Consider the following 27880-nt stretch of genomic DNA (forward strand, 5'->3'; position numbering starts at 1 on the left):
AAGGTGACCGTTCCACTGTCAAACGGTGTTGCTTCTTTCCAAGCAGCTTCTGTTAAGAATCTATAATTCTACCACATCTCTCCATCTGGTGTGATTGGATTATTCAAGCACTCCTCAGTGCAGAGATGCAGCAGAAACACATGTCCTTGGTGGAAGCTACATGTTACATCTCTGCATTTGTCACTGTTCTGGAAAGCTGTTCTCCTTCCAGTCAGGAAGCTTGGCCAAAACAGTGACTCTCAGAGAACACAACAGGGCAGGTTCCTTGGCAGGCAGGTAGTTTTTACTCTTACACATAATAAAATTCAACATATGGGGGGTGTATGAGTCAGTGTACTTCCCATTTTAACTCAGAAACATGTACCTCCCCTTTAAAACATTTAGAAATACTGATATATTCACTTCTATTCCATAGCATGTTAGGTCATGTCTAAACGTGTGTATATCATAGACATATGTGTCAGGGGAAGGAGAGGGTTACCATGATCATCTGCAAAATGTTGGATTTCCTCAGTGTAGCTGCAGTCGAAAGTAAAAGGCATTTTATCAGACTAAAAGTAGGAACACCGTAAATCTTTAATGTGTACCTCCTTTTGCTGTAATGTGTGGAATGGCCCCAAGTGGGATGGCTATACATGGTCAGATCTAAAGCTACTTTACAGAAGTTTTTTATAGAGGCAACAACGAGGGTGAATCTTAATCCAAATAGATGCCATCACACAACAGAGCTTATCCTCATGACTTCCAAAGAAGATTTGTAAGGGTTGGCAGGCTGTGCTTGGCATGGCAGCAGCTGGGGTGCCCAACTCCCTGCAGAAATCCTCTGAATTAGTTTTTCTCATGCACATCCCTCTGTAACAGAGTTCAAGTTGCAGAAGGGGCTTGCAATCAGCATTCCCTCATTTTTTCCTCTCACCCTTATCCAGCCTTCAGAATGTAACAGGTGGCTGGGAGAGAGACATACTAGGCATGCCTTGGGGCTAAACTGTGCATGACTTGGAAGCCCCATGACCAGATCTCCCGATATCTTCTCTCTTTTTTCTTCAAAGCTGCATCTGAGAGTGGGGAGGGTTTCTAATTTGAGATGGGGGGGGGGATTCCTATTTTACCTTTATGTAGTTATCAAAATGTATGTATTATTCACTTGGCAGAAAATCACTAAGCAGCTTACAAAAAAATCATTTTAAAAAGCCAATAAAAGCAAACAAGTTGACTTTTTTATCAAAATATAGATAAAATCAACCATTTTAATAAAATTACATGCGAAAGCTGCATATTAAAATTACAGGATATTAGCAGGCAGAGAAAAATACACAACAAAGGTGCCTGCCTAATGTTCATGGGAAGAAAGTTGTTTATTTATTGCATTTCTATCCCACCTTTTTCTCCAAGGAGCTCAAATTGGCATACATGATTTTCCCCTTCCTCATTTAATGCCCTTCAACAATCCTGTGAGGTAGATTAGGTTAAGAGGCAGCAACTGACCCAGGGTCACCCAGTGAGATTCATGGGAGAGTGAAGATTTGAAGCCTGTTCTCCCAGGTCCTGGTCCAACACTGACCCAGCCTTTCTTAACCTTGGGTTCCCAGATGTTCTTAAATTAAAACTCCCACCATCCCTGACCATGCTGGCTAGGAATGATGGAAGTTGTAGCCCAACAACACCTGGGAACCCAAAGTTGAGAAAGGCTGCTCCAATCACTTCACTACACTGGCTCTCAGTGCTGCCATACTGAAGGATCAATTCCATGTGAGTCCTTCCTACCACCGTGAAGTTTCCCCATTCAAACAAAGGTCTCTCCCTCTAAGCTACTGGGAAAAGCCCATATTGTACTTGTATTTTTGCCTCAGCTGGGCTAAAACCAGCTGAGAGGTAATTTCACTCAAGGAAACAGCATAGAGAGAATTTCTCTCCTCCAATGTTGCTTCCTTATGCTGTTTCCCTAGTCAAAATAACTAGGGAAAGCTTTAAGTAGCTTTGAAGAAAAGTAAAAGAGCTTACTGAGATTTGATCACGGATCTCCCATGTCATAAGTAGCTTAGCCTACAGTGAGATGTGGAGCAGGGGAAGATATCTGAATGAACATCCTGAAATGATAGAGCCATGACAAACTCAGGGAATTGGCAGAACAACCCACCCATTCAAAGGCCAATGTGCTTCCAGCAGGAATAGACCAGGGAAACTGAGGCATTAACCTTGGAAAGGCTTCCATAAGTTTTATGGCACAACCAGGCATGGAGAGACTTGTTTCCAATTGCCTACAGTAACTGCAAAATCCTTCTGTCAATTTTGTCCAGAACGCTTTGATGGTGATAATTTTCTTTATCCTTGGTCTTGGGAAGTACACAGCACAGCAAACTCTTTCTTACTAAAATTATTCTGTCATGGCCTTTGGCTAGAACATGAAACATTGAACTACTAAAATTATCAGGAAAGGTCTTTCCCAGAGAATATGCATGCATGGCAAACTATTCCAAAATGCCCATGTGTGTGCACTGTATGTGTACCAAGGGAGCATATGTATTGCTTATGCACATTTCCTCACAGGTGATGAGGGTGTTTAAAGAACACCCATTCTTCTAGATTTCTCAATATGGCATAGTGATTCATTTCTGTTTGACCTAAAGGGTTATTTAAATTTACTTTGACAAAGGAATGGCATTACACAGGAAACACTGAACAGTTTAGCTATATACTGAAAACACTTCAAATGAGGATTGCAAAAGCTAGTGCTGGCCTTCAAAGTGTCTTGTCAAAGCAAAATGTCGCAATGTGGAGTGTTGCTGCTCAGGACGCTAACCACTTGGTTCCATCGCAGCCTCGGTTCCTACCCTCCAATAGTCTGTTAATGTTTTGTGGCCACTAAATATGCTCAGGAACCCTCCAGACTGTTGTGGGTGGGGGGTTGCATATGTGTTCTGCAACATGTCATTGATGCATTAATAGTGCATTAGTGGTGGATTTATATTGTACCACCACACATCTTCTGTTTTTTTAAGTTATTCTACTATTCTTTCCCAGTGTTTTCTGGAGGGGCACTCTTGCACTATAGCACAACAAAAACAGGACCAACACCCTACCCCCCTGAACAGTTGTGGTATAAAAAGTTACAGGATTTTGGCAAGACACTACAGGACATGCATAGACTGGAAACAAAGCAATATGTCTGCCCCAAATTTTTTGTAGGCATGAACAGTATCAAAAGCAGAGTAGCTGCCCCAGCATAATCATGAGCACAAATCATAAATGCACAATAAAAAGATATCTAGAGGTGCAAGAAATCTCACACCACCATCCAAGGGCAGAACTTCAGTTAGGAGATAAAATCTGAGACCTTCCAGAGACAATGCAAATATTCCAGTATAAATAGGTTTGAACTCCTCATTGTGGTCCACATTCTGAATGGATCTCTTTCTTTAGCGCAAGTTGTACAACCACCAATACCATTTTGGGTTATTATGCCTTTTTTCAGTCTTTTATCTTGGGGCCAAACTAGACCTGATCTAGGAGATTCATGATCAGGATCTTCCATGGTTTAGGCTTCTGTTTGTTTGTTTGTTTTCTAATTAGATTAGCAGTCCCATATGGGAAAGGCCTGTATGGGAAGTGGGTTTCCCAATCTAAATTCCCACCACCCAAAGGAGATTTAAAATGAACCCATATGTTCTGCTTAGAACACAGTAGGTATTTCAACCCTGTGGTTACTAGGTCATCTTTTTTACTACAGCTGTGGTGTAGATTTGTTCTGCCACTTATTCTTTATGGGTGATCTCTTCCAAGTAGTTAGGCTTCCACACATTTCCAGTACGCTTGGATGGCCATTTGTATGGCTGCTCTAAGAGCAAGTGAAAGTTACCTACAAGTAGCTTGAATTACAAGGGGCCTTCCTGTAATTGTACCTGGCTTTGCTTTGAATGCCCAAACTTTTTGAACACTGCAACTTCGTATTATGCAACTTTGTTCATATAGCATTTCTTTGAGTACTTACCACACTGAAAGATGGAGAAATTAGGTCACTCCAACAAGTTTCACATTTTAGAAGGTGGTAGTCTAAGGACACATAGTGCTCAGACTCAAAGAAGTGACCTCACAGATGGGTTTTGAAGAACTGTGTTGGTAAGTAACTTTCATTAATAGCACTGACTCATGGAAGTCCCTGTTCCAATATGTGCCTCAGTTTCCCTCTCTCGCTTACCTCCCAGAATAATATGGGCAGGTCAACAAAAGTTTTGTTTATGCTGGAAGCCTGTAGGTAAAGCCAAACGTGTAGATATTTTGGTTAGGAAGATCAGAATGCTAAAGTCATGGATTCCCTAAATTCCAGAAAGACAGGAGAAAGGGGTGAGTGTGGGAAAAGGGTGGGCTAGGGGTCTCCTTCCCCGGGGCTATGTATGATATATAATGACTTTGTCTTTTGTCTTCTTTCCATGCTGTCTCTTTATATTGTTCTATTTTGGCGCAACACCCTCTGAAAATGTCATCCAATCAAAATGCACTATGAAAAATCCATCTGTCCATCCATGAACTGGTCTGTGTGTCCATGCTAATGAATATTTCTGAACTTCCCTGCCCTGATCCCTCTCCCATCACCAAAAATGAAATCACTGCCTTCTGCATTTCTCCGTTTGCTGGTTGGAACTCAACTTGCGGTATTAAAACACCCACCCTTCCCTGACCTTCTCTGATCCTCTCCATCTCAATGTTTGCATCTAGGATCCGGTTGGTTTGATTACTTTCTCAAGCCTAAGTGCCTTACATTAATCAAAAGCATCTTCTTGGCGCATTGCATGATCTTTTGAGCCAAAGATGCCTGCAGTTTACTGGGCAGCTTCCGCTTTTAGTCCCCCCACTTACCCCATATTGTGTCACTTATTTTATTCAGATTCACATATGGCTTCCAGTAACCCCATAGCAGGGATGTGGTCTATATGCTGGCTGATTGCCATAATAAACATTGATTGATTGAGGGATATGGTATAGTAATACTGCAGCCTTGGTGATGCCAATCTCTGAAGAGATGATTGCATTTAATCTAAGACTTGCATCAGTATGGATAGGCTTTCTAAAAGGATATGGTGGTAGATAGAAAGCTGTATCTGCAAGTTGCTGGGTTCTGACCCAGGGCCAGTGTCAGTTTCTGTCTGGGGAAAAACTTGGGATGGGAATTCAACATGCAAGTGCCTTACTTGATGACATACAAAACCTGATGACAGTTTGCATGGGTGGAGCATCCACCACAGTTGAAATACTACAGATACATTGCATATCATCTGGCATCACCTCCAGGCACATAGTTTTTGCAGTGTGTGCGCAGTCAAATATAAGACCTAAAAATCCCACTTGTCAATAGCTATCTGAACAAGTACAGAAAAGCCCTGCACCCCCAGCTTCATTCTGCGTGCACAGGCATACCCATTCACTCAAAACGTTTCACATTTAACCTTCCCTTAATGCATACAACTTTAGCTGGGTATCCACTTACCACCTAAACACAACACACACAAACACATTTCCTCACACATGAACTGACCCTAAGGTCCTCTCAGTGATATTAGTATTCTCCATACACTTTTAGCCATGCACAGACAACCTCTGCTTTGGTCAGTTAAAGTAGAACAATTCCTTAGAAGAAGTAAAATATCATTATAACTATGGAAATTAGCCCAAGCCCATTTAGGAGTATTGAGAGGGATATTAACATCCCTTTTCCTGAGAGTCAGTTGTGGAGGGTGAGTCAAAGAGAAATCCTTAATTTTATTTCTCTGGGCCACATTCAGACTTACTTTTCTAACAAACACCGATACTCCTCTTAAGATTAGGGTAGACATTAATTTTGAAAGATTGCATGTGCGCCAGTTTCACATATTTAACAAAATCTCAAGAGGAATCTGTTGAGAAAACGTCTTCAAAATGAAACAGACATATATATAATAAATATAAATCAAATTGAAACAGACACACATCACAGACACAATGCATAGCTTGAAGCATTGATGCCTCCTATACTGGTTGGCTGACTTGGTACAATGATCTAAATAGTCAGTTGCTGAAAGGACATTGCTACTTAAAGTCCAGCTTTTCTGAGGGAGGGTAAATTGACAGTTTGACTAAAGAAATCTTGGCCTGTAGTGAAGCTTAGTGATAAAGTGTTCAAAAGAAGGGAGGCAGAATGAATGGTACAGAGTAGGAAATGGACTGAAAGCAGGGAATCTGAAGGAAGGGTAGGTGAGCTAGGAAAAAGCAGCAACGGGAGTTGAGGCAAAAAAGAAAAGGAGGCGGCGGCAGTGAAGATATTCACCAATGTGTAAGATCAAGAGGCAGGTGTATGGTGTATGTTTGGGGCAGGAGAGTGCTAGGACTGTTAGCCAAAAGAGACAGGATGAATAAAAAGTGTGGGGCAAAGTAGAGTGGACTGAAAAAATGCAATAAAATTTGTAGGTGGAGACATGGAACGGAACTGAAGAAAGTAGGATACAAGAAGAAAGCTGAGCTAGGACTGTAGATTTTGTCTGAAAGGAAATGGGCAGGCAAGAGAGGTTTGGAGGACTAGAGACAGTGGAACCGGGGTGGGGGGCGTGTTTCTAGATCTAGTCTGACACAGGTTTCCACCGGTTAAATAGTTTACTTTCACTGCATCATTGTGTCCTGGAATAAGAGTCAAAAGGCAAGGGGCAGAGCTGAAATATATATATTGGTTTAAACAAAAGAGCTAAATGTTTTGGCTGAAAGATTGTCCACTTAAGATATTGACCTTAGAATAGGCTTAAAAAGTAATGTAGGAAGTGAACTTTGGAATGCAGGTGGTTAATAGGAAAGAGAGAATGGTGTGTGGCACCATTCCTAATGGTCTGTGTGGGCATATATTTCCAACTGGAAATGGGTGTGGGTCCCCTGCCTGTCTCTCTTTCCCTCTGCATGAATATCATTCTTTGTTTGTCCTGCATGATCTGAGCATGGCAGTTTTAACAAACTGGTTTCACCCCATTGTATGTGTCACAGAGCCACCTCCACTACTGCCACCATGCATGTCCACTGAAATCCCAATTAGAGGAACAGCCTTTTTGGAGGGTTGGAGAAGGATGGGCTTATAGCTTCTGGGAAGACACATGCAAACACATGCATATAAAGAGTGAAGATGCAGCAATTAGGTTTCTTTTTCGAAGAGAAAATAAATCCTATTACAGTACATGGATATATTTGGCTGCAAGAACCACACTGTATGTCCACTTTGTTGTCACACACTTATAATGTCCACTGTGTAACTGCATGGCAATTTCTCAGTCTTTGTTTTATAATTATAGAGCAAGGCATGTAGCAAGCCAGTACATGTTGAGTGGTCACACCAATCTTTTGGCATGTGTATTGCCTGAGTCATTTTTGTGCAGTTTTCTTTGGAGTTTGTGTATGAGGGGCGCTGTAGCACAGGTACTTTCATGAGTCTTGAGGGAGATGTTGGTGCAACTACATTCATTCCTGTGATGTATGTTGCATAGATATCCCTACGCACTCAATCCGCCAGATCACTTGCACTGTTTAGTGTACTATGGTGAAGCCACATGGTAATTCTCTTTGGAACCGTTAGAGCCAGCCAGGTTGTCCCTTTACAGTGTTCTCATTGCTTGAACATGCAGTTCGGGTTCCAGTGAGATCAAAGTGTGGTTCCATTGAGTTCAATATCGAAACCCAGGAAATTAATCTACCCCATAGATTACTAAAGCACTTAACCGTTCATACTGGGGCTAAAATACAGATTCCTGTTCAAGGGCTGTTGCCCAGGGATAAAACTCATGTGTTTCTTACATTAGTTAAATATAAGTTGGCATTTTGTATCTAAGTTTATCTTTTTCTGTGCTAGGCCCTTCTTCCAACCTTTACTGGAACTCTTTTTTAGAAAGTGTCTGAAGGTCTCAGTGGTAGTTACTAGAGATACACAAACACATACATCAATATTCTATTGTCCAAACTCAGGTGATATCCTAACCCTCAGAAACCTTGGGCATCTTTCGCTCTCAGGGGCTGTGGGTGTCTGGCCATAGAACACTTTGTACATTGTCACACTTCAATGTATTCATTTTATCCCAGAAGCTTATATGCCATTTCCTCTGAAGGAGACAGATAAAAATGCATCTTGGTGAACCCAATAGGAGAATGTTTTTCCTATCTTGCCAGAATCACAAATCCTTCTTTTAGCTACAAATTTGTTGAACTAAGCTCTTCCTTCAGGGCTTGGGGTGTGGCTCAACACCTGTTGGGTGCACAGAACAGATGCATTTTCCATCGAGAATGATATGATTGCAAGTCTCCAGACATTTCTCAGCTCTCCTCTTCCTCACTGGCACTTGTCTTGCTTTCTCCTCTCTCCAGATTTGTGTGCACAGAACATGTGTGATGTGAGGCCACACAATAATGTTCTGCCTGCTTGTGTCAAAAAATATCAGTGCATTTGGTTGTGGGTATATTTTTTTAAAAAATGTAATCATGTGCTAATGAATTATCACTGATTTTCCAAATGGATGATTTTCCAAGTAGAGGGGTGGCTTTATTATCATGCTAATTTTCTTCATGTGTGTGATCCCTCTCCCTTTCTTTGCTATTCAATGATCCTTACTAACCGCTGCAGAGTTGGTTTGCATTTGTTTTCTTACCAACCCCCTGAGTCTGTGGTCACCACATCCCCACCCTGATCCAGCTAATGCCACTTTCCCTTCATCTCCCCAGAACAACTTCATCAACCTGAGTTTCCTTAGGCTGTTTCGAGCTGCCCGTCTCATTAAGCTGCTCCGACAAGGCTACACCATCCGCATCCTGCTCTGGACCTTTGTCCAGTCCTTTAAGGTAATAACAAAGGGCTTTAGGATTGAGCTACTAACTTGGATTCCTTGAGATTTGAAGTTGTGGGTGGTTGAGAGAGAAAGGGAGGGAAGTAGTAGGAGTGCAGAAAGTTTAGGAGATTATAGCTAGAAACATCCAACCTCATCCATCTACCTGTTTATTTCTCTGTTCATTCACCACCTCCTATCATGCACTTTGAATCATGAATACTTTTTTTCATGTTGTTGAAGTTGAATCATGTTTCATGAGTAGCTTTCCATTAACTCACCCTTTTGCATGGGTAAGTAATTACTGCACGATTTCTGTAGTCACGGTGTGGCAGGGATTGGAGGAAGGAGTGATAGAGTCTACAACAGCCTTCTTCAACATGGTGCCCTCCAGTTGACTCCCATCCTCCTTCGTTCCTGACCATTGACCATACTGACTGAGGCTGATGGTAGTTGTAGGGCAGCAGGATGGGGAAGATTGGCCTACAAGCAATCTCTTTCATTGATTCAGTGACAGCAATCAGTTTGTAAGAAGAAGGGAGCCATATTCCCAGTAAAACAAGTGTGGTACACACCCACAAAATGTGAAACTTAAAAAAAAAAATGTATGCTCATGTTTTTCCCTCACTAGGCCCTTCCGTATGTGTGTCTGCTGATTGCAATGCTCTTCTTCATTTATGCGATTATTGGAATGCAGGTAAGCTACTATCCCATGCTGGGTTTCACCATGAATGCTGCAATGCCTCTAGTGCTTAGCTTAGGGACAATAACATACTGCTGTTTTGGTGCTGGAGCCTTTGAACTTGTAAAGTGAGGACCAGCCTAGTTGGGAACTGCCCCCAAACTGCAGAAGACTTAACTTATGGAGGTCTCTAGCACATTGTAGTGTCAATGTCAAGAACATCTACCTCTCCCTTGCAATATGCCTGAGGTCTTCCTGCCTGTACAATAAACCCTAGTACAAGCGGAGACAGACAGCTTGGTGCCTTTCATCCTCATTGTTATAACAGCATTCCAGGTTAGGATGAGTGTTGTCCCTGTAGTATTGCCTTATAAAAGCTTAGTGTACAACTGCACTGTCCCACTCCTGCTATCAGAAGAGATTTGATGTCAGAGAATGAGGCACATCCCCTTTAAGTATTCATCCTGAAGCACCCACTTTGCTGCAGGACTATTTAAGGTGACTGGTACTGAAAGAATTCTGCAAGTTGTTTTTTTGCTGGGATACCTTACATTCAGTCTGTCCTTGTAACCAGCCCCACAGTAAACTGCCTGGGGTTGGTTTCAACTGCTGGCAGCCTGTTCTGGCCTTTTGTTGTCCCTAGCCCATGTAAGCTGTGGTCAGAACAGATTACCTTTTCATTTCCTCTCCAAACATGAAAATGAGCCCCACCTAGCCTCGCTTATAGGTGACCTACATCCATTGCTACAAGCAATGGCTCTACCACCACTAGATAGCAATGTTTGGAAACCTACTCTTTCCTGAAGTTTTCTTTTTGGATCTTTTGTATTTCTAGGCTTTTTCTGCATTTTGTTTTTATTTGTTTGTCTTCTCAGGTCTTTGGTAACATTAGCATTGAGATTGATGAAGATATGTCCGAAGATGAGAAACCTGCCATCACCGAGCACAACAATTTCCGCACATTCTTTCAAGCCCTAATGCTTCTCTTTAGGTGAGGCCCAGACCTTATTCATGCGCAGGAAGCCCACTTCATTTAGCCAAGGCCCTGCCCAATGCAAAAGATGTACAGTCTCCTAGATGCAGGGCAGTACCCCTGCCCATACGGGCCAGTCGTGTCCGACTCTAGGGTTGTGCGCCCATCTCACTTAAGAGGCCGGGGGCCAGCCAGCGCTGTCCGGAGACACTTCTGGGTCACGTGGCCAGCGTGACGAAGCTGCTCTGGCGAGCCAGCACCAGCGCAGCACACGGAAACGCCGTTTACCTTCCCGCTATAAAGCGGTACCTATTTATCTACTTGCACTTAGGGGTGCTTTCGAACTGCTAGGTGGGCAGGAGCTGGGACTGAAAGACGGGAGCTCACCCCGCCGCAGGGATTCGAACCGCTGACCATACGATCGGCAAGCTCTAGGCACTGAGGTTTTACCCACAGCGCCACCCGCGTCCCGCATGCAGGGCAGTAGCTGTACCTAAAACAAACTGAGTATATTTCATTAAAGGATCAGAGATTGCACTATACAATACTTCTTTTGCTCATCCAAAAAGTCACTGAATCAACAGACTAAATGAAAAATCCCAGTATTAACAAGCTTCTACATCACAGTCAAGGGATTTTTCTGTAACTACCACCCATGTGTTCTGGAGGTAGCTACAGTTCTGTTGTGAGACCCCAAAAGCTTATGGACCTTTATTGGTTGTTATGGACCTTTATTGAGATGGAGATGCTGCCATCCCAGCTGTGATGGATCCCCAATGCTCACTGTCTTTTTCTCTTCTCGCTTTCTTAGAAGTGCCACAGGTGAGGCTTGGCATGAGATCATGCTCTCCTGTCTGAGTGGAAAGCTCTGTGATGAGAAAGCAGACCTCAAAGGCAGAGAGTGTGGCAATGAATTTGCATACTTCTATTTTGTTTCCTTCATCTTCTTGTGCTCTTTCCTGGTGAGTCAAAATTCATAAAGGGGAGCGGGGGGGTGGGGTGGGGGGACATAGGACTGTGATACACAGTTTGATAGAACCAGGATGCCAGCAGACCACATTTCTAAGATGACAGTTTCATTATGCAGTAGTAAACACTTGTTGTGGGGATTAGGACATCTTTCCACAAAATGATGCTGGAGTTACAGGGCTGTTTGTTTTTAGAGACAATGTTTTTCATTATTATCAACCGTACAGTAACAGAATGAGCAAAGGGGATGAATGGGGAAGGTGGGTAAATAAGTATTGTGTGCTTTTAGTGTGTTAGATTGGCACGCACGTATTTTTAAGTGTCAATCAGAGAAGGCATTCCTAATAGCATTATAGACATTTGGGTGTTTTGCCAGAGGAAGATCGCTTTTTTCTAGCATTCAAATATTAATCACACGGAGAATGCAACTTTCCCTCCAGCGAGCACTTCTGTGGTTATGCAACTATCATATACTTTTATTAGCTGGTACCTGTACAATCCCTGTTGATGAACAATACACTTCTCCCCACATAGTCTTGTACCATGTGAGAGTTTGATTTTTTTAATTATTAGTATTTTTATTGACATACCTTGTAAAAGTGCAATCAGTTGAAAGTGTCATATATACATTGCCCTGTTATTTATAATTCTAGAACATAATGAACATTGCCCATTTTTCCATGATTTTGTTTGATTGGTTTACATGTGTTCTGTTAAAATAAGTTAAGTCATTGTTATGATAAACCATACCTTCTCTATCCACTCTAATAAATATGGTGTGTTCCGCTTCTCCAATACTTGGCAATTGTTATTTTTGTGGCTGTTAATAAATTAACTACCACCTCCAAGTCATTTTATGAATTTTTTTTAAAATCCTAAAAATACAGTCCTAAAATAATGAGGCATAAGATAATCCATGGTAGTATTAAGGATTGTATTCAAAACAGATTGAATAATAGGACACACCCCAAAAATATGTATAAAGTCTGCTTTTCTTTCCCCACATCTCCGACAGTTTGTCCTCATCAGTATTCTGTATCAAATTTAACTTATAAGGGGCACAGTCCCATTAGTACTGATTTTTATAATAATTTTACTTTAAATCAGCTGATAACCTTTGAAGACTATGAGCTCATATTTATTTCCATCTATATGTATTTATTTCATACCCATATGCTTTCCAGTTTTTTCCATAAAATTACTGGTTGTTTGTTCTGTATCTTGAATCAGATCATAAAACTTACTTATATTCCCCCTTCTCTCTGCATTTGTAAAAAGAGCTGTTTTTAATGGTTTTTAAGTGTGTGTTTTTTACTGCTGTAGATACTGAGCAATTCCAGCAGGAACACTCAAGTATCTTTATCTGTCTCCCAGGAATATAGGCACTCTAGGCAGTTGCTTAGCTTGCCTCTATGGTTGGTCAGTCCTGATTGGTGAAGGAGGAGCTTGGGGAACGGCCCCAACATTGGTCAACATCTGTTCTCTCACCAATTAGTGGTACTAGTGGGAGAGGATACCTGAAGCTCTGAAGCAATAAAACCCAGTGTGGTATCTCCACTCGAATGAAGAGCTGCTGTATTTTGTAGCTAACAAGTAGTACTTGCAGTATGGAGTCTTCCAGTTCAGGATTTTAGTCAGCTAGCCAAGAGCTCTTTCAGGATACCCCATTCAATTTCCCCTCCCCTCTGATTTTCCATGTTGTTTTTCCTCCCACCATCAGGCAACATTCCATGGCTACTGAGCAAGCTTAGTCCTCATTGAACTGTTGGTTCCTCTGCAACATACACTGAGGGCTATGCTTGCTCAGGAATGCTAGCTGGTGGTTGTTGCAGGCCTGGGGGAGAACACAAAAATGGGAAATTATGGTTTAAAAAAAAGAAGTTTTTTTGTCCTTTTGCAAACCTTGGGTTTTCTATCACACCTGCTAGTGTGCGGATTATACCGTTTTGGCTTCATAAGCCAATATTCAGAGAATTCAGTTAGCTGTTAGTATATGATTTTCTGCCATTTGCACTCTAGAGTCAGGGAAGGACAGCTTTTGAGTGAATTGCAGCTTCATTTCTCAAATGAGGAACAGGCTGTTTGGTAGCTGCAAGAAGGACCTGCAGCTCCCAAGCATGATCTAGTGTGGCAGTGGTGGTTGCAACCACAGGAGGTAGCTTGAGGTAGGCAGCAGCCTTTGCTTTGTGGCAAATTGTATGTATGTGTAAGAGAGAATGTCAGCAGGTAAATGGTAAGTTGTATTGTTCTACTCACAGGTATGCTTATTCCAAGTTTTAAAATGTTACTTTTGTGCCTGCATATCTGCATACAGTATATAAGTTTGTTCGTGTTACCGTTGCTAATATGCAATGTGGGGGGGGGGAGGCGAAGGGGTGTGCCACCATTTGCTATGTTGGTCCCTCTCTCTAGTTACTTGAGGTCACATAGACTCTGGGCCTAAGCCTTGGTTTGCAGCAAGATGATAATTCTCAGCATTATTGAGCATTTCACCAGTTACTTAACATGTCTGTATCCATCTGTGTACCTTCTTGATATTGCAGATGTTGAACCTTTTTGTGGCTGTTATCATGGACAACTTTGAGTACCTGACGCGTGATTCTTCCATTTTGGGGCCCCACCATCTGGACGAGTATGTGCGTGTGTGGGCTGAGTATGATCCTGCTGCCTGGTAAGGACATGCCTACCTGGCCGTTCCCAATACTGTACTCACAGCCATTGCCCCACACCAAGCAAAAGCTTGGGAAAGTGGATCAAATTGATCCATGCTTGGGGAAAACTCTCCTTAGTAAGGAAAACAGGGGCAGGGGATGGAGAAGAATTAGGCCTTAGAAGCTGGGCAGGGAGGCTACAGCTTAAGATTCCTGGGTCCTGCTGATTCCAACTCTATTAGGAAAGAGATTTAGCAGTGTGAAAGCTAAGACACCTATGCTCTCTATATTACTTTCACACAAGAAGAGCATTGGCTGGTAGGAGCATCGACCCCTGTGTTTTTGTTCATTTCAGGAAGGGAAACAATATTTAGGACTACAAAAGAAAAATAGTCTTATGCTTGATCTACTCTAGCAGAGCGAAGATATGATGTCATATTGGTAGATACAGTCCTTATCTGTAATGATGTGAGAGAAAGGCAGAAGCCTAATCTGAGGCAGAGACTGGAGCCACTGCCCCTGTTTGCATGCAGCTCCATTGTGAGTCACCCACCTTAGCTGAGTTCCAGTCAGTGTGGATCTGTGGCCACTGCCACTCTGCCATTCCCATTCCTGTTGGCTAATTTCTGTGGGTCTCACTAGGAACAAGAGATTGCAAGAAGCAGATATGGGGGGGTTTATCTCTGATTAACATTTCCTCTTTTAATTTTAGGTTTTTGCAGCTGGACTCTGTCAACTTCACACACACACACACACACCCTTACATTATCCCATATGTTCAAAAGGGCATGATGTATGGCCCCTTGTGCCCAGGGATACCTGTTGCCATTTCCCTATTCTACCTAGTGGGCTATGTAGCCCCTACTGTAGGAAAACTGAGTAACATCACTAGTGTCACTTGAGCCAGACATGTGTATCTGAAGAAGTGTGCATGCACACGAAAGCTTACACCCAGAACAAACTTAGTTGGACTCTAAGGTGCTACTGGACAATTTTTAATTTTTAATTATTTATTTATTGAGCCAGACAGTTATCTCAGTGAAGCCCCTGATGGTAGCAGCTATGCTTCATGTTTTGTGTCATGTTAGTAGTATGTGAGCTAAAAAAGGGTTATTGTGGTACTGACATGGAAGCCGTCACAGAACCTACCAGTGTTACGTATTGTTCAGCCATCAAAGAAATGTGCTCAATAGCTCTGTTAGTTATAAATGACACACTTCTCAAATGTTGGCCTGTAGAGAGGTGTTTGTTTGTTTGTTTGTTTGTTTGTTTGTTTGTGTATGTATGTGAGACAGAGAGAGAGAGCATGTGTATGTGTGTGCCTGCTAGGGCCTGGCCTACCATTCTGGTGTGTAACTATTCTTGTAATTTTTTTATGGTTTGCTGGGGAGGAGGCCAAGCACTCTGCTGCTGCAAGCAGGCACAGTGAGCAGAGTTGTGATAATTGGCACCTAACAGAAGGTCCACCCAGCGTTCTCTTGGTATCGTTTGTCACCCCTGTGCCCTGTTGAGAATGAATGCCCGTTGTGTCCAGGTTTAATGTGTTTGTTTACGCTGCCAGCCCTAACTGGCAAAACCTGCCAAGCCCAGCTGAGGGAGTGTTCATCAGGAAGCCTGTGCCATGCAGGGGCAGGAAAACCAGGTCTGCCCCCGCCTGAGCACTGGTTTCTATGCATTTATTAATAAGGAAGAAAAATGTTGGAATGGGAAGCCCAGGGCTCCTAGAGTCCATGGCACAATGACTGGTTTTAGAACATCCATTGTGAGTTACAGAAAGGCAGCAATGCCTAATGGAAGAGATACCCAAGCTGGGACCTCAGCTCACACTTGACACATGATCTTTGATAAATCTCACCACGCTGCATAGTTGTGTGCCATTCCCCTATCTTCCTGTCACCCTATATATTAATGAAAATGGTACTGGCTCATCTTTTTCCCCAGTACTGATGGAGAACCCAATAGAGCTGCAGCAAAACCTGGGCTGCACAGCTCTGAGAAGCCCCTTTCCCCCTGCTGCCACCTATGGGAATGTACAGTTTCTCCACAAGCCCTGTGGGGGGTGGTATGGCTGGACTGAAGGTCTCTAGCCGGCAGTCCTGCTATGTTCTGTGTGTTCATGACAGTGTATGTGTTTCTCTTGCCCTGTAGCGTCTGCACTAACCCCCGTGTATTCTTCTTGCAGTGGCCGAATTCATTATAAGGATATGTACAGTTTATTACGTGTAATATCTCCCCCCCTGGGCTTAGGCAAGAAATGCCCTCATAGGGTTGCTTGCAAGGTTTGACTTACACTAAAACCTGCTAGCATCAACGGAATGAATGTTGCTTATGATTTCTTTAATATATATATTTCATATATATATATCTATATATATCTGTACACATACCTATCTATATATATTGCACTTTCAAGAGTAATTTAATGTAATTAGCCAACAGAATGCGTGAAATGATGCTGCCACCCAGACCAGTAACGCATGGAGCATACCGGTTACCTTGAACCATCTCTGCTTGCTGTTAGCTGGAGCTAGGCCTGGAGGGTTCTATGAGTCTCTCTCTCTCTCTACTCACCTCCACCACTCTCTGCACATTAATACTTCATTTGGGGAGGACAGAGACTCCATTGACACCTCTGCCATTTCCTCCCCTCCCCTCCCCTCCCCACTTCTTTCCACCACCCCCTTTCCCTCCACCTTCTCTTCCTGCACTCTGCCCTCCTCCCACATTGGCAAAGAGGGGCTTTCTCATCTCAATCTGTCTTTCTCTTTCTCTCCTTCTTTCTGTGGATCTTCATTACTAAGAGGACCTGACTCTGCACTCCTTGGCCCTATAAGCCCATGGAGGATTGTGGTCTGCATTTATAACCTGAGGCTGAGTAAACTAGATGGAGGCACATGCTTAAGTTAAACCTGTCCCTTTTGCAATGGGAACGCTAGCTCTGTAACTACGGAGCTTGCACTTAAGCATTTTGCTGGATCACAGCCAGTTTGAGGAGCCATCTTTCTACTCCCAGTCGTCCATGAAGATCAAGCATATTTGAACTCTTGGCTGACAAGCAGCACAGTAATCTTTACATTTTTATCTTCCATTTTTTTCTTTTCCAATTGATTTCCAATATTTTTCTCTTCTTTGCATCTCTCTCTCTTTTCTATTTTTCTGTGTATTTTTTCCTTTTTTAATTATTATTAATTTTTTTTGGTTGTTTTTATTTTTAATTTTTTGCTCCCAGGGGCCGGATGACTTTCATGGACATGTATGAGATGCTGAGACACATGTCTCCACCCCTGGGGCTAGGGAAGAAATGCCCTGCCCGTGTTGCTTATAAGGTAGAATAATTTTTAAGAAATAAACAAGGCATATTTCAAGTTAGCTTCATTTTTAATTTTTTTTTTTCAACAACAAAAATACAAAAGCTATAATTTTTGTACATTTCTTCCCCCTTCTCAATACAATTTCTTGAGCAGTAACAGTGTGTCCGTTCAGTACCGTTAGCGTTTCATGTTTCAGAGACTCCATTATGGCCAATAAATGTTGGGTGGGTAAGAAACAACTCCAAGGTGCATGATCCTACTCAAAATCCTCCATCAAAGTGCCACCACCCTGTCCTCCTGCATCTAGCAGAAGAGACATTGCTTTTAAAATGTTTCACCTCCCATTCCCTTTGCCGCCGCCTCCCCCCCCCCCCGCCCAAACAATTTAAACAGCTGTGATTGCTCTGAAACTATCCAGCCAATACAGATACCCCAAATGAACTGGGAAGAACAAAGCCGGAAGGGGAAGAGAGACCAAAGATCCAAAACACATTTCATGGCACTATGAGTACTTTTGATCAGGACAGTGTGTCCGCTTCTAGTGTGGGGGTCAAAATGATATTAGTCACCATTACCTGCACTCTCCAGAAAGAACTGATGCCATTGGATTGAAATGTTTTCTAAATAAGTTAAATGCATGGCCCTGTGCATCTATTCATCAGTTTTCCTCTACCTGGGCAATCTTTCCCTTTGACACTGTAGTGGAGATCCTGAATCTCTGTTAAAATCCAGTTAACCACATTGCAGGGGTAGGTTGCAGCATAGTACCGGTACATATGACTGTTGATGAGCTTTTTGGTGTCAATATAGGGAACACTGCAGAGAAAATTAATGTTATACCCATTAATTGAAAGCATATGATGCACTTGAACTGCCCATATATGCAGGTGAACAATGTAGGATATAACTAGAAGTTTGCCCACACTCATCCATTTCAGACAAAATCCCCCCAATGAGATGAAGTTTCTGTGGTTCCCAACTTTCTTGAATGCACCTCACATGTTCAGCAGTATCCAAGACCCAAAATCCCCTGGTGTCTTTCACGGTATGAACAGAGCTCTCCCAGGAATTCCTGATCAACCTCCTGTAAGTAATGTGGAATGTGGGGGTAGCACAGGTAGCACAAGGGCAGAAGCACGTTATTCAGACTCCATGCCCTGGTTCTCAGGGATGAGGTAATTTGCAGGGATCAGTTAATTTCCTTGTATCTGGGTTTAGATTATCTGGATAAATTCCAGATAAATTTCACAATATTTCATTTTTTAAAAAAAAAAATAATTTTTTTTAAAATATTTTTTATTAGTTTTCACAAACATAACAAAACACACAAGACAAAAACAACCAAACAAGACAAACTAACACATAATGTGACTTCCCCAAACCTCCCCTTCACTGCATCCTTAGTTTTAAAATATCATTTTTTAACAATCCTTCATTCAAATTCAAAGCTATTTTTCCTTAAATTTTCTCATATTTCAAATTTAGCAGCTATAATTCTGTATTTCATCCCTTTGACATTTTAACATTCCAAAATTTTACAATTGTTCTTAAGATATATTTTAAACTTTCTCCAGTCCTCTTCCACCGTCTCTCTCCTCTGGTCACGGATTCTGCCGGTCATCTCTGCCAGTCCCATAAATTCTGTCACCTTGGTTTGCCATTCTTCCAGAGTAGGTAATTCTTGAGTCTTCCAATACTTTGCCAGTAGAATTCTTGCCGCCGTGGTTGCATACATGAAGAATGTTCTGTCTTCCCTTAGTATCGTTTGGCCGACCATGCCCAAGAGAAAAGCCTCCGGTTTCTTAACAAATGTCCGCTTAAGAATTTTCTTAATTTCATTATAGATCATCTCCCAGTAGGCCTTAATCTTCGGGCAGGTCCACCAAAGGTGATAAAAAGTTCCTTCACATTCATTGCATTTCCAGCAATTATTATTGGGCAAATGATATATCCTTGCTAGTCTGGTTGGGGTCATGTACCACCTATAGATCATTTTCATTATGTTCTCCTTTAAGGCACTACATGCCGTGAATTTAATGCCTGTGGTCCATAACCATTCCCAGTCTGCAAACATGATATCATGACCAATGTCTTGTGCCCATTTAATCATTGCTGATTTTACTGTTTCATCCTGTGTATTCCATTTCAGCAGCAAACTATACATTCTAGACAAATTCTTAGTATTGGGCTCCAATAATTCTGTTTCTAACTTTGACCTCTCCTTCTGAAATCCTACTTTCCTGTCTTGCTTAAACGTCTCATTGATCTGCTGGTAATGTAACCAATCTCGAACTTTGGGTTTTAATTTCTCCATACTCTGTAATTTAATCTTTTCACCATCATATTCTAAAATTTCACCATATTTTGGCCAATCTGAATCCATATTAAGTTTTTTTACCGCCTTGGCTTCCAGGGGTGACAACCACCTGGGGGTTTTATTCTCCAACAAGTCTTTATAGCGGTTCCATATGTTGAACAGTGCTTTCCTAACAATGTGGTTTTTAAAACCTCTGTGCACCTTTACCTTGTCATACCATAAATATGCATGCCAGCCGAAGTTGTTATCATACCCTTCTAAATCTAAGATGTCTGTATTCTCAAGAAGTAGCCACTGTTTCAGCCAGCAAAAAGCTGCTGCCTCATAGTAAAGTCTTAAGTCCGGCAGGGCAAAGCCCCCTCTTTCCTTTGCATCAGTTAAAATTTTAAACTTGATTCTGGGCTTTTTGCCCTGCCAGACGAAATTAGATATGTCTTTCTGCCACTTCTTGAAACAGTCCATCTTATCCAAAATTTGCAGTGTCTGGAACAAAAACAACAGTCTCGGCAACACATTCATCTTAATAACAGCAATTCGGCCTAACAAGGAAAGTCTCAGCTTAAACCATATGGCAAGATCTTTCTTCACTTCCAACCAACATTTCTCATAATTATCTTTAAATAAATTCACATTTTTAGATGTTAAATTCACCCCCAGGTATTTAACTTTTTTTGTTATTTCCAAACCAGTTTCCCTTTGAAAGTTCTCTTTTTCCCCCAACGTCTCCGGGAAAACGGAAAAAAAATAATAATAATAATTTTTATTGATTTTTACAACATAGAAAAACAAAAACACATACAAACAACACACGACTTCCCCATACCTCCCCTTCACTGCATCCTTATTTTTTTAAAAAATAATTATTATAAGCAATCCTTCAATCCTTTTTTTATCACTAATTTCCTTGACATTCTTTTAAAATTAAATTTTCACAGCTGTAATTCTCTGTTTCATCCCCCTTGACATCTTAGCATTCCAGAATTTTACAACAGTTCTTAAGATATACTTTAAATTTTTCCCAGTCCTCTTCCACTGTCTCTCTCCTCTGGTCACGGATTCTGCCGGTCATCTCTGCCAATCCCATGAATTCAGTCACCTTAGTCTGCCATTCTTCCAGAGTAGGTAGTTCTTGAGTCTTCCAATACTTTGCCAGAAGAATTCTTGCTGCTGTAGTTGCATACATAAAAAATGTTCTATCCTTCTTTGGAATCATTTGGCCGACCATGCCCAAGAGAAAGGCCTCCAGTTTCTTTACAAATGTCCACTTAAGGATTTTCTTAATTTCATTATAGATCATTTCCCAGTAGGCCTTAATCTTTGGGCAGGTCCACCAAAGGTGATAGAAGGTTCCTTCGCATTCATTACATTTCCAGCAATTATTATTGGGCAAATGATATATCTTTGCAAGCTTGACTGGGGTCATGTACCACCTATAGATCATTTTCATTATGTTCTCTTTTAAGGCACTACATGCCGTAAATTTAATGCCTGTGGTCCATAACTGTTCCCAGTCAGCAAAAAATTTCACAATATTTCAAAACAGCAGGAAATTAAATGTAAACAAGATAGTAAGAAAGCCACTGTCCTCACAATTTGTTCCTCTGTCAAGTGAACACTGATAAAGCCATGGAAAAGTGATAGGCGAGGAAGGCGAGGACAATGCAATTTACCCCATGGTCCTCTTTGCCACCCCTCCCAATGATATGGGTTCCTGGTGAGGGTTTCCCAAGTCCAGATAATTGGTCAATTGCCTGTTTTGGATAGGGTCATACTCCCCCCCCCCAAAAAAAAGCAGGTTTGTAGCCTGGGGATACTCCTGGATCCATCTTTATCATTAGAGGCCCAGATGACCTCAGTGGCTAGGAATGTCTTCTACCAGCTTCAACTGGTAAGACAGCTACAGCCATTTCTGGATCAGAATATCCTGACCACCAGGCTGGATTACTTACTTCAGTGTACTTGCCTTTGGGGTTGATCCAGAAGCTGCAGCTGTTGCAAAATCTGGTGCTTAGCTACCAGGCTAGATTCGTGGTGCTGGTTTTGCTGTATAAAGACCTATACAGCATGGGACCAGGATACCCAAAGGATTGTCTTACACCTTAGATACCTAGTCAATCATTGTGCTTTGCAGGTGAGGGCCTCCTCAGAAGGTCCATCCTGTACAATGTCAGAATTGGGCCCTACCATTTGGAATTCCCTTTCCTTAAATAGTAGATACGTGCACCTAACGAAGATCTTCCTCTTTCATCAGGCCTTTTAAGATGAATCATAGAATCATAGAGTTGGAAGAGACCACAAGGGCCATCGAGTCCAACCCCCTGCCAAGCAGGAAACACCATCAGAGCACTCCTGACATATGGTTGTCAAGCCTCTGCTTAAAGACCTCCAAAGAAGAAGACTCCACCACACTGTTGGCAGCAAATTCCACTGTTGAACAGCTCTTACTGTCAGGAAGTTTTTCCTAATGTTTAGGTGGAATCTTCTTTCTTGTAGTTTGGAACCATTGCTCCGTGTCCGCTTCTCTGGAGCAGCAGAAAACAACCTTTCTCTCTCCTCTATGTGACATCCTTTTATATATTTGAACATGGCTATCATATCACCCCTTAACCTCCTCTTCTCCAGGCTAAACATGCCCAGCTCCCTTAGCCGTTCCTCATAAGGCATCGTTTCCAGGCCTTTGACCATTTTGGTTGCCCTCCTCTGGACACGTTCCAGTTTGTCAGTGTCCTTCTTGAACTGTGGTGCCCAGAACTGGACACAGTACTCCAGGTGAGGTCTGACCAGAGCAGAAAACAGTGGCACTATTACTTCCCTTGATCTAGATGCTATACTCCTATTGATGCAGCCCAGAATTGCATTGGCTTTTTTAGCTGCCAAGTCACACTGTTGGCTCATGTCAAGTTTGTGGTCAACCAAGACTCCTAGATCCTTTTCACATGTACTGCTCTCAAGCCAGGTGTCACCCATCTTGTATTTGTGCCTCTCATTTTTTAATTTTTTTTTTTGCCCAAGTGCAATACTTTACATTTCTCCCTGTTAAAATTCATCTTGTTTGTTTTGGCCCAGTTCTCTAATCTGTCAAGGTCGTTTTGAAGTGTGATCCTGTCCTCTGGGGTGTTAGCCACCCCTCCCCACCCCTACTACGAACATACCCATGCAGATCTTTACCAGTCTGCATCTGTACTTGAATTGTTTTAAAGATAGTTTTATTATTTTATCCCTTGTGGTTCACTGCCTTGGGCTTCTTTGAAAGGAAGGGCAGGGTATAAATTTAATTAATAAATAATAAATAAAATAAATAACATCACATCTAGTTTGGTGCTGATAATGATTTATAAAGCTCGTTCTGAGCATTTAATTCAGTATTTAACCAGTATGCAATTAGAGTTCTCACTTGCTATGCATTTTTTTCATAATTGAAGTTTTTCTGTTGTATGTATCCTAGAGATCACTTTTGATCTACACCACTCTCCTTAACCATGGCATAGGCATGGCCACTTGGTGCTACATTCATATGGCAGCAGCTGATAATGCAATTTAGTACTGAAGCATAAATTTAGGAAATAATACTGAATAATGAAAAATAGGATTTTGATTGATGGTCCTTTTTACTGAATAATGAAAAATAGGATTTTGAATGATGGTCCTTTTTCAGTACACTAGGGTATGCTACCCATGTTAAGCATACTTGGTCACCAACCTGCCATTTGAGCTTGTGGGAATCATTGTCCGGATTAGAACACATGGCACATGACTTGCAGGTGTTAGTGTGCTTGGCACTTGAAAAACCATCTGTCTGGAAATGAATTGAAACTGGTAGAATTGGGCTTGTATTATGCGGGTCTTCACAGAGTTTTATTATGGTTTAAGCACCAGTTTACTAGTTCAGACTTTTGTGCAAAACAGACAGTATTCACCTTCAGCTGCCAGTTAACAAGAGCCTAGAAGTGCAGGACTATACTCATTACCTCTTACACATGTACAGGCTAGCAACAGAACACATGCCCAGGTAGAGCTACTTCTGGGTAAAAGTTAGACTCAAGTCTTGTGCTCCATCAACCAACTTGCCTATGGGTTGCAGTTCATTCTGCAGTTGGGATTGCTCTCTCATGCCCTTCCGGCTGCCTATAAAAGAATAAGGGAGGTGGGGAAGTTCTTGTAGTTGTTCTAATGGCTCTTTTGATCTCTTTGCATAACTTAAAACAGACACCCATGCCTTTTCAGTGCTTCTGCCTCCATAACGGTGTAACTTCCTACAAAAGAACACAACCTAAGGGGAAGTAGTTCACTACTCTTAACCAGAGACGAATTAACAGCAACTAACCTTTTTCTCTGCCCCCTTCTTTCTGCTGCTCCATGCCTCCTTCTCTGTCAATGCAGTTCTAACCTATCAGAAGCTTTCCCCTTCTGCTCCTCCATAACTTCATATTCTAACCCTAAACCTTTTATGCATCTCAGCAGCTGATCATCAAGCTACATCTTCTTTCTCCTTTTCTTCCCTAAGTCTACCACTCATACCCAGAGCTTCCCCTCTCACATTTTCTGTGTTATGTGTGTGATCTCTCTTTCACCCTTCTGAACCATTGGGTTTCTATTGCTGGTTCATGGCACAGGTATTGAAAAGCTCACTCTCACTTGAAAGGGTCCTTGGATTCTGCAAGTTTAGTGTGGGGAGAAGGGAAGATATAAAACTCTGCCAGTTTTATCAGTGGGGATAGACTCTGTAGTAAAGGTTTCAGTGCAGTTTGTTGCCACAGAAACTCTGTAGTGAACATGCCACTATAGGATGAGAAATGTAGGAAGATTTGGGGAGAGGGTACTCAAATCCACCCAAGCAAGAGCAGTAAGTAAAATGAATGTTTGAAAGGGCCATGGTGAGTAGGAGGCAGTAACTGAAATAGGTTTTTCAGATGAAAGATTATACTACTGTATCCTGATGGCAGCCAGCAACTAATACTTCCTTCAGACTATAATATCAGACCAATCGTTGCACAGAAACATACGTGAAATGATCAGAGTGCTGGGAGAGACGAGGTCAGTTTACTCACATTGCTCTGCCAATGGAAGAACCTTGTGGGAGGGGTGAATTGCACAGCTATGCAAGTGTCACCACACCTTTCTGATCTCTGGTGCTTGTGTGGTTCTTCACATGTAATTCTACCCCTTCCACATGGTTCCTGCGTTTTTTGGTAACCAAAGTGGAAGCCATAAGAGAAGTGTGATCATTCTCCAACTGCATCTTGCTACTGAAGTAAACATGACAGCTCTTTCAACATCTTGGTAGATCCTTTTTGTGATATGTTTTAATTTGGGTTTAGGAGCAGGGGAAGGGTGTTATTCTTCCGTTGGAATGGTCATAATCTTACTCAGTGAGAAAACATGAATTTCTCAGCCAGTTTGACTGTATCTTATGAGCTGAACATGCTTAATAGAGACAATATGTATAAATGAAAAATTACTTTTAAAGCAGTAAGTCTGATGGAGAATATTGCATGCGGACTAAACTTGAAGAAGTAACAATAATCACTCTGATGTTTTGATACTACGGTGACTACTACAGTAGTCTTGAAGAGGATGTGAATTTTTTTTTAGAAGCAGAGAGAGATGTAATGGGCAAGAGGAGAAAGAGAATTCCATTCATTGGAGGAAACAAATGAGAAGAATCAAAGACAAGACATAGCCAAGGCTATCTGTGACTTAAAACAAAATAAGATAATTATCCAGAGCATTATGACATATAAAGAAGTTAAATAAGGATGGATAAGACTGTGAAGAGTGTTGCTGAGAAGTTAAAGCATCAACTGAGAGACAGGTGTAAATTTTGGTGAGGTTAAAATATAACACCTGCCTGAATTAGAAACAGGATATTTGAGAATGAAAGAGGACAGTAAAAAATAAAACTCGAGACAATAAAATTAGGAAGAATGACAAGTATATTATTTGTCAGATGAAGAAACAGAAGGTTTACAGGACAAGACAACAAATTCTATATAGTGTTTTTTAAGTTGTCTCTGGGTGTTCCAACCAGAAAAAGCAAAAAGGCAGAAACAGAAAGATAAACTTGAATGTTGTTTGCATAAAGATGATCATTGAAATCAAACTGTTCTGTCAGAGATACAAAATTCCAAAGCCAGGTCTGCATATTGAACCAAATAAAAACTTTGTGAGCTGGTCATTTCAACAAGGATCGTTCCATCCTGATGAATCAAGGAAGACACAAAATCAATGTGATCTTCTCATTCTTCTCAGCCTCCTAGTAAGTAGAACCATCTAGATCAAGAAATGTTAACCAAAATTTTATTAGATTTTATAAGCTGTGTCAAAAGTTATGACAATTGCAAAGTCACAAAAAATTATAATTACATTTAAAAACAATATGATCAAATACAGAATCAAGGACTAAAAATTATTGAGTTCATCTTACAATGAAGTGTTCACTTCAGCTATATATTCAGCTATGTTTCATGCACAAAAATCTGTCTGATTTTTGCAGGACAGGCAAAATCTGGATATGATGTTAGGCTCTCATCTGTCCAGTGACTTTAGGTTTGTCTTTAAAGTTCAGGTTTCTTAAAAGTGAGCCAAGCAGTTCATTCCTGCAGTTCATTCATCACATTATAATATAGCAGATAAAATAACTCTAAAGTTTCAGTGCGGTAGAGATGTGACCACACTGTCTGCCTACATGAAGTTGGAGAAACACTCTTCACACAAACAATTTGTCAATCATCCATACACACCGCCCAGGCTTGCGCCCCAGGGATGTCACTTCAGTGCTGCTAATGCAGAGTTTGACTTCACCCCTGGATATGCGCTGCATTGACTTGCGAGACTGATGGATGCCAACATGGAGAATGCTCTCATCCTTCACAGATTCAGGGAGGATATGTTGTCTGTAAACACAAATATCTTCTTCCATAAGTTGGAGTGACTGATGTGCCAATGACACATAGAATCCTGAACATCTTCAACATTATTAAAAAACAAAAATGTGCTGAACATGATAAAATATGGAGATCATAGATTTTCAGCTAATTAAGTTCATCCATTGTAACAGGAACAAAGATAATGCAGGTATGTACCTTTCACACTGATTTTTTCTGTCACTTTTCGAGTGGCAAAAGCCATTAGCATGTGATTTCCATGTAATTCAAGATTCACACCCACTTTTAGTATAAATTGTCTTGCTTTGTTAATTATGGGCGTGTGAATAGGCTCCATGAGAAGACCCTGATTTATAAACCAGTGCCTCTGTGTAATCTCCAAAAGGGTGCAAGTCTGCCAGCAAATCCATAAGGAATTGTATATTGACTTTCATTGAACCACGACTGTTTCTGAGATTTGGACTAAAAGTGAATCTGAATTGCTGCAGGCATTGCTTTGTCACATTCATACTGGTTCTTAACAACTACCCTAGTTCTTAATAATTGCTTCAAAAACTGATGCTAATATTTTGACCCCACACACTAGTTTGATTTTGTCTTATGTTGATCTCAGCACATCTACGATGTGGGTCGGACAATTAAATCTTCACATGAAAGCTGTTGGAAAATGTATTTGCCAGTCACTTGTCAATTAGCTGGCTTAAACAAGTGAAGAATCTCCATGGTAGTTGCTCCGCAGGAAAATAAATTATCCAGTCACTGCTTTGCACCACCGGACTACTTTGCCAGCCTATATTTGAATAGAAAATCAGGTACTCAATTTTCCTACAGTTTGATTAAAAGGAAGAAGAGACCAAATGCCTTGGCAGACTGCCTGCTTACCTTGGCACTGAGCGCAGGGTCAAGTGCTACCATTGGGCAGTTGTTCCCATACCCAGGGGAACACCCACAAGGCCCTGCTGCCATTGGTCAATTTGGCATCAAAGAACAATCCGGCCTGTCATATGCCGGTTCACAAGAGCATATTGGGGCCTGCCTGCAAAGCCGCCCATGCCAGAAGGGCAAACGGACTTTCTCTTCAATGCAAATCTCCAAATTTTGTTGCTGTACTAACCTGCCATTGATTATTGCTTTGGATTTGAAGAAATTAGAACATATATACTTCTTTTTATAAAAAACAAAAAACCCTGCCCAAACTTTTAAAGAAAGTTTGCACCTACAGGACCACTATAAGAACTGCAACCTGATATTGTTACTGTTGAAATTCCAAATTC

At 41.5% G+C, this 27880-nt stretch overlaps 1 protein-coding gene across 5 annotated transcripts in view; it reads left to right on the top strand.

Annotated features, from left to right (window-relative positions):
- CACNA1A (calcium voltage-gated channel subunit alpha1 A) overlaps positions 1-27880 on the top strand; it is a 269886-nt gene that overhangs the window by 188191 nt on the left and 53815 nt on the right. For all 5 annotated transcript variants that reach the window (XM_081900883.1, XM_081900882.1, XM_081900884.1 and 2 more), the window contains 6 exons: positions 8719-8835; positions 9451-9516; positions 10377-10492; positions 11286-11436; positions 13987-14114; positions 17324-17420. In XM_081900883.1, the coding sequence (XP_081757009.1) occupies positions 8719-8835; positions 9451-9516; positions 10377-10492; positions 11286-11436; positions 13987-14114; positions 17324-17420 (675 nt within the window). The remainder of the gene's footprint in view (positions 1-8718; positions 8836-9450; positions 9517-10376; positions 10493-11285; positions 11437-13986; positions 14115-17323; positions 17421-27880) is intronic.

Source organism: Podarcis melisellensis (genome assembly GCF_964234715.1).
Source record: "Podarcis melisellensis genome assembly, chromosome: 2".
Classification (NCBI taxonomy): Eukaryota; Metazoa; Chordata; class Lepidosauria; order Squamata; family Lacertidae; genus Podarcis; species Podarcis melisellensis.